The 7854-nt window shown below is 39.9% G+C and overlaps 1 protein-coding gene across 1 annotated transcript; it reads right to left on the minus strand.

Annotated features, from left to right (window-relative positions):
• Nucleotides 1-625: 625 nt before the first annotated feature.
• LOC309824139 (putative zinc finger protein 487) lies at nt 626-1522 on the minus strand (the record flags this gene model as incomplete). Its single annotated transcript, XM_082656887.1, has 1 exon — nt 626-1522. The coding sequence occupies one exon, from the start codon at nt 1520-1522 to the stop codon at nt 626-628; it is 897 nt and encodes a 298-aa protein (XP_082513013.1).
• Nucleotides 1523-7854: the final 6332 nt, after the last annotated feature.

A 7854-nucleotide genomic window follows, 5' to 3' on the forward strand; every position in this document is an offset into this window, starting at 1 on the left:
AGTTTGGCTTCTGGGAGAAAGTTTTCCCACATTCCTTACATTCATAGGGTTTCTCCCCGGTATGTATTCTCTTATGTACTGTGACAGCTGACCAATCACTGAAGGTTTTCTGACATTCATTACACTCATAGGGTTTCTCCCCTGTATGTGTTCACTGATGTACATGGAGATTTGACTTCTCACAGAAATTTTTTCCACATTCATTACATTCATAGGGTTTCTCCCCTGTGTGTGTTCTCTGATGTACTGTGAGGCCTGACTTATACCCAAAGGTTTTCCCACATTTGGTGCATTCATAGGGTTTCTCCCCTCTGTGTATCCTCTGATGTAGGAAGAGAGATGATTTATGGCTGAAGGTTTTCCCACATTCACTACACTCATAGAGTTTTTCTCTTATATCTGTTTTCTGATATGTAGGAAGCTTTGGCTTCTTGCAAAATGCAGTAGCACACTGATTAATTTTATAGACTTTTTTCCCTATATGTGTTTCTTGATGCTGAATGAAATTTGGCTTCTTGCAGAATACTTCCCAATCTTCATAACAGTTAAAGGTTTTCTCTCCTTTATAAATTCACTGAAGGAGTGACTTCTTGCTGAAATGATTCTCACTTTCAACACACTCATATTATCTCTTCCCCATGATAACTCCATGGTGCTTATTTAAAATTGACTTCTCATGAAGAGACCACCTCCCACAGTCATTCAATTCATAGTGATTCTCCCTTGTATGAGTTCCCTGATGAACACTGAATGTTGGTCTATCAGAAAAGGCTTTGACATGTTCATTACATCCATAGGGCTTCTCCCATGAGCTTTCTCTCTTATAGGTAATGAAAGTTTCCCTCTCATTGAAGGCTTTCCTACATTCAGTATATTCAAAAGGAATCTTCAGAGTTTGAGTATCCTGATGCTGAAATAAGTCCTCATTTTGACTGATGGCTTTTCCAGTTCTATCATATTCTAAAGATTTCTCTCTAGAATGAGAATTCTTGTGCTTTGTACAGAGGAGTAATTTCCCATGTGTATTAAACTCATCAAGCTGCCTTACAAAGGAGTGTCTATTACTAATGATTAATTCTGAAAGAGAATCCAAATTCATTCCATATGAGTCATATTTACCAGGTATTTTTCTTGATAAAATGAAGTTTGTATCCAGAAAAAATGTTTTTCCTAATACACTATTTCTCTCTTTAGTCGGTGTTTTGTTGTTGACAAAACCAACTTTCCACCAACGCTGGTCTTCCTTTTCCTGGCTCTTCTCCATCAGGTCAACTATGCAGAAGTCTGGGTGGCTCTGACTTTGGGACTCTTCCTCTAACATCCATGGCTCTTCTCCTTGCTGTAATTTGAAAATCGCCTCTGGTTTGATAACACAGTACCCCACTGAGATGAGGTGGCTATAGTTCTCCAGCATCACGTCCCTGTACAGGGTCCTCTGAGCAGGGTCTAGGTGCTGCCACTCCTCCTGAGTGAAGCCCATGCTCACATCCTCAAATGACACTGGCCCCTGAGATCTGTTCATTTTCTGTGGATCGAGGAAACATGTAGAGAACTACAAAGTTTGGGCTCTCCTGAAACTTGGCTCAAACCTCAGGTTCTCACAGTCTGACGGGTGGCTTGTGGACAACAAGGATCACATAGTGCAATCAGCTATGCACATCTAGGGTCTGCTCTTTCTTGGCCTTGATCCTCCTCTGTTCTGTAGCCCTGGCGGGAGGCCTCCACTCAGATGAGCCATCTTCCTGGTGGGATTCCTCTTTATTTCACAAGATCGGCTTTGTTCCTAGGAACCAGGACCTGAACTTCACAGCGATGTCCTTTGGCTCAGTGCAGGGACAGGCACAATGCCAGATTTAGGCACAACTGTTTTTTAGGGAGGAAACAGATGTGGATGTGCCTCCTAGCGCCGCCTCCCGCCGGCTCTGTGATCTCGAGACACTCGCTAGCCACTCTAATCACTTTCCGGACCTGATACAGTGGGAGGGCAAGGACTCCCTGCCGTCCTCACAGAGTGTGCCATGGCCTCAGGGCAGTGGCCGCCAACACTACAGCGGCCTCTCTGGGGACTCGCAGACGCCGTAAGCGCACAAGGACCAGACTCGAACAAGCCATGGCAGCAGCTGCTGCTGGCCGGGATAGGGGCCTGAACCCCGCCCTCCCTCCAGCTCGGCCGCCCTTCACACCGGCCAAGCCCCAACCCACTCCAGTGCCCGCCGCAACCCCTATATATTTTAAAAGTGATGCCTCAAACAAAACTCAAGACACTTTCATGTAAAGGGATAAGCAAAAAGTACTATATAAAACCTATCCAAAAAACATAATACAGGACAAATGACTAAGGAAATAAGCACTTTTATGGATAAATCCATGACATAATGATAAAAAAGTTCTCTGTCCAAAAGTACTCTGACCTTTTGATTATTCTAAGGCACTGGCAAAAGTTTGTCCAGACACGCTTTTGGCTTTCTCTTCAGAGAACACTTTCCTTAGGGTGAATCCTCATGTTAGCATCTTTTTCAGCCTGCAACAGACTGAGAATGTCTCAAATCATGAAGTCATGGTGTCTTTTTGATTAACAGTTCTTCCTCGATATTAACTCATTCCTCTTGCATTTTTTTATAAGCAATAAGAAGAAACTAGGCCACACTTTCAACCCTTTGTGTGGAAATCACAGGCTAAATATCCAACTTCATCATTTACAAGCTCTGCTTTTCACATAACTGCAGGACACAATTCAGCTAAGTCTCTACCATTTTCTTCCAATTTCCAATAACATGCTCATTTCATTTTCATCTGAATCCCCACTGGCAGAGCCTTTCATGTCATATTTCTACAAAGTCTGTTCATGAGGACTTAGGTTTTCTCTAAAACAATAAATGTTTTCTCTACCATGCTCTTCACTTCTTTCTGAGCCCTCAGTAACAGTTAACATCCATATTTCTACTAGCAGTCTCTTTAAGGCTATCTGGGCTTGTTCTGTCGGGCTCCTCAAAATTCTTTCCTCCTCTGCTCACTGGCTAATTCCAAAGGCACTTTCACATTTTAAGGTTTCACATTCCACATACCAAAATAGCAAATTTCTATTGCTGCTATAAAAAATTTCCACAAATTTAGTAACTTAAAATAATACATATGTATTACCTTACAATTTGGGAGGGGTCAAAAGTCTGAAGTGTGTTTCAATGAGCTAAAACCAAGGTGTCAGCAGAGCTGCATTCCTTGTAGAGGTTCTAGGAGAGAATCCATTTCCTTGCTTTCTCCAGCTTCTAGAGGCCATCAACCTTCCTTGGCTTGTAGCCCCCTTCCATCCTCAAAGCCAATAGTCAGCTAATTCTTTCTCATAATGCATCACACTGACATTTTTAAGAATCCTGCTGATTATACTGGGACCACCCAGATAATCCATGATAAAGCCCTTATTTTAAAGTGAGATGCCTAGAATCCTTAATTCCGTCTACAATCTTAATTGCCCCTCATCATGCAACAAAACAAACTAACAGGATTCTAAGGATTAGGCAGTGGACCTCTTTGGAAGTGGAAGTGCCAGTATTCTGCCTACCAAAGACAGGATGTAAGAATTTTTAAAATTAAGGGCAATTTTGTTTTTGGAAAAAAAGCAGTAAAGTGAAGATACACACACAAACACAATCAAAAATGAAGAATGGACAAATCTCTGGATGTGGTACCAATTTTAAATGTACAAAAGACTATTTTTTTTAAGCCTACAAGTTTCAAATGAACATTACAACCAGCCTTCTGAAACCAGATCATTCTCCTCTAATGCAAAGTTCAAGAAAAACCAAAGAGAGGAACAGGTTTTCAACTCATTTTATGACACTATTAAACTGTTAATACTATTATCTGACAAGAACATTATGAGAAAGGACCACAGCAGACAAATTTCAAATAATATATTAATTTAAATTTTAAGTAAATTGTAATTAAATTTAAATAAATTGCAGACAAAATTTGAGGCCATCAATGCATAACAAACAATAGTAACAATCACAACCAATCTGAGCTTTTTCCCTGGAAGTCAAGTAATTTTCAAGGAGTCCAAGGATGGTTTTACACTGAGAACTATCAGTATAATCTGCTACATTAACAAATTAAAGGAAGAACAACATATCATCATCTCAACAGAAGCAGAAAATGTAATGCAGAGAGTAAATTGAATTTTCTTAACTACTATTCTTTTTTTTTTTTTTGCGGTATGCGGGCCTCTCACTATTGTGGTCTCTCCCATTGCAGAGCACAGGTTCTGGACGCGCAGGCTCAGCGGCCATGGATCACGGGCCCAGCTGCTTCACGGCATGTGGGATCTTCCCAGACCAGGGCACGAACCCGTGTCCCCTGCATCAGCAGGCAGACTCTCAACCACTGTGCCACCAGGGAAACCCTCTTAACTACTATTATTAACCAATAAAAGTTATCTTCCAAAACTTACAGTAAATTTCATACTCAAATGTAAAATATCAGAAACTTTCAAGTCCAGTTAAAAACCATGAATGCAAGATCTTACTACTTCTATTCAGCAATGTACAGAAAATTTTAGCCAGAAAAACAAAACAAGAAAAAGAGTAAAATACATAAAGATTTTTGAAGTATGGCTAACATTGTTGGTTGCTGACCCAATAGCTCTTCCTCTGCCTTCTATGCTGCTAGAGTTTGCTTCCCTCTAGAGAGGCAATAAGCACCATACATGTATTTTTCCAGCATCTCTTGAGGTTAGAGAACATTTGCTGAGAGATTCCCTGGAAGGATCACTGCCTTCATTGCTGTCCTTTCAATTACTATTCAAACAACATTTCTCAGGCTTCGTGTTCTTCCAACTTTCTGGAGCAATTAGCATTGTTAAACACTCTTTTGGCCACTATGATATTGATCTAACTTATTATGCATCTCTTACCTCATTACCACTCTCCCCATTCTGGCTCATTTTTTCCCTCTCTCTATCATAAAAAGAGTTTTCCAAAAGGTTCCCAAATCCAACCTTTGGATGTCTTTCCTTCACCAGTGTCTCAGCTGTATGCACCAGAACCCTCATCCCCTATCACCTTTGTTGACATAACTTTCACATTTGTATCTCCTGCTCTAACCTCACTACGAATGACACACTTGCCTACTTGCCTTTCCATATCATAAGTGTTCTGCTGGTAACCTAGATTCAGCCAAGTTCATAATCTTACACTGAAGATCTGCTTCCTGACATTGTTTTTCTATGAATAAGTTACTGTAATTCTTTGCTTTGTATAAATAGTCATTACTACTATACCATAATTTTTATAGCTACACAAGCTCAAATCTTAGCTTTGTCCTAATATTCTCTTCCCTAGATTCCACTGCCAAACTGATCACCAAGTCTTAATGCAACCATGAGATGGTTCTACCAAGGCAGAATGGTGTCTTCCTGTTTAAATTTCTATGGACATTTCATAATTTAAACCTTCAATATTACTTACTGGGGTAGCTAGTGTCCAAAGATGGTCCCAAATGAACCACATCATCTGATATTCCTTACTATATAGTCCCCTCCCACATTGAAACTAAGCTCGCTGGCTTTGGGACACATATTAAGCAACAGAATATGGCAGGGGTGCCAATTCCAGGACTAGTTTTTAAGAGGACAGGCAGATTTCACTTCCTTTCTCTTGGAATTCTCACTTTTGGGAACACTGAATCACCATGTAATAAGTCCTGCTTTCCTGAAGGCCAATCCACACCTGAAGAAAACATGGGGAGAGGCCACATGAAGAGGGAGAGAGTACTAGCTATGGCAGCGTTCTTGTCAAGATTATATATGACTTCAGCCCCAACCGACTTCTGACTTCCATCATATGACATAGCAGAAAATCCACCCAGTCAAGCCAGAAAATCATGAGGCGAAAATAAGTGGGGTTGCTCTCTTAAGCTATTAGGGGTAGCTTATTTCACAGTAGTAGATAATCCAAACACCAACCTAAATCTGTGTGAAAATAACATTAGTATACCTCAATGGTGTAAAGAACTGAAGCTGAGATTTGACCAGGGTGAGATTCAGCTTACTTATAACTGATTTACAGCATTTATTCTCTAAACATGCTATACTCTCCTATCTCTAAGTCTATGATCATGTGAGCCTCTGAGAGGAAGGTCTCCAAGCATGGACAGCCCTGTATGCCTATTAAAAACTTACCAATCCTTCAAGATCAGGTTTTGTGATTCTCTTTTCCTATGAGCTCCCCTAAAGTTTTCAAAGGAATGTGGCTTTGTCCATCTCTTTTGAATCACCAAATTACTTTGCCTCTCATTTATGTGGTTTATTTAATTTTCTTTTGTCTTTTGCTTTTTGAGAATAGGTCTTTCTTGTCTACTGAATTAAAATGTACTTCTTCATCTGTGCCTCTCAACAATGCATTATAGAAATAATAGAATATTTGTTGAATGAGAGTTATAAATCCTCAATGTGCAGCTAATTTTTCAGGGCAAAATATGCTGTGGAACTAGCAAAGACAAAGTAATTGGGAAAGAGTTCTGTTTGGACAATGCTAAGATCGGGGTGACTGAAACGCAGGGAGTGTCAGATAAATTTTCAAGACTATTTTTGACATCATATTTTAAAAATTAGCCAATCATATTTAACAAATTTCCCTGGAAGTACTTCTCTAATATTATTTTCCATCACCCTACTAAACCATCATAATACTCTGATTCCTAGTAGTCTAACATTTTGGTGTTCTTGCTCTCCAAACCCAGATAAGGCATGACAATCCTTTGTCTTTCTACCAGTCTCAATTTGTGTTTCAGAGAATACAGTTACAAAGCAAAAAATAAGGTATTTAATTTTTCTGTGTTTATTAATCATAAATATTAAAAACTAGAGTAAAAAATAGCATAAAAACTCATGCTTAATTACAAATAGGAATAGATGCTCATTTCTTAACACACAGGGAAAACAAAAAACCCAAAGATTTGAAGTACAGTATGAAATGCACCAAAAAGAATACCAGGGTAAAACAGTCTCAAATTTAAAATAGTAGCTGATAATAATTATTAGTGAGGGAAACTGCATTAGCATCTATAACACAGCTGTTGACACCTCACAACACATAACAAGCTGTATTGTTGCACAGCAGTCAGAATGAGTGGGAGCTTAATAAGTGCTATCCTTGGCAATAAATTAACATCATACTTTGAATATGCACAAAAATTGACCAACCCAAGCAAAAATATTTCTGCTTTCCTCCATGGAATTTTCCCTGGCAGTAAAATAAATGAAATCATCATTTAACTCTTCTCACCTGGCACCAGGGGTCAGCTCTAGGTAAAATGCTGCTATAAGAAAGCCTCTGGCTTGTTGCTACTTAGAGCAACATTGGCATCACCCCTGAGCTTGTTAGAAATGCAGAATCTCAGGGCTACCCAGAACTCCTGAGTCTAAACCTGCAGTTGAACAAGGTCCCCCAGGAAATTGGCTTGCACATTAAAGTTTGAAAAGCCCTTCTCCAGTTCATCTCACTTCTTGGTTTTCTCCTTTGATCCACTTCCCTACAGGGCATTCTTCCCTGGATAACTCATTCTTTGTACCAGGCAAGTAGGCAAGTAGCTATTTTACAGGCAGAATAATATGTTCATAACCTGCCCTTGCTGTTACTTTCTTCTTCTAACATTGTACTCGTCAATGCCTTCCCTGAGTCATCAAGCGGGCTGGCCTGATTCAGGGCAAACCAAAAGATTTTCATCTCTCTGTGATGTTTCATCCCCTTTTCACTAGAGCACAGAGAAAAGAGAGGCAATGTTGGCTGCTCTTACTCTTCCTTGCCAACTTCCCTCTTCCCTGCTGCCTTCAGAGATAGGGGCAATTAACACCCAGGG

The sequence above is a fragment of the Grampus griseus genome (genome assembly GCF_964374135.1).
Source record: "Grampus griseus genome assembly, chromosome: 6".
Classification (NCBI taxonomy): domain Eukaryota; kingdom Metazoa; phylum Chordata; class Mammalia; order Artiodactyla; family Delphinidae; genus Grampus; species Grampus griseus.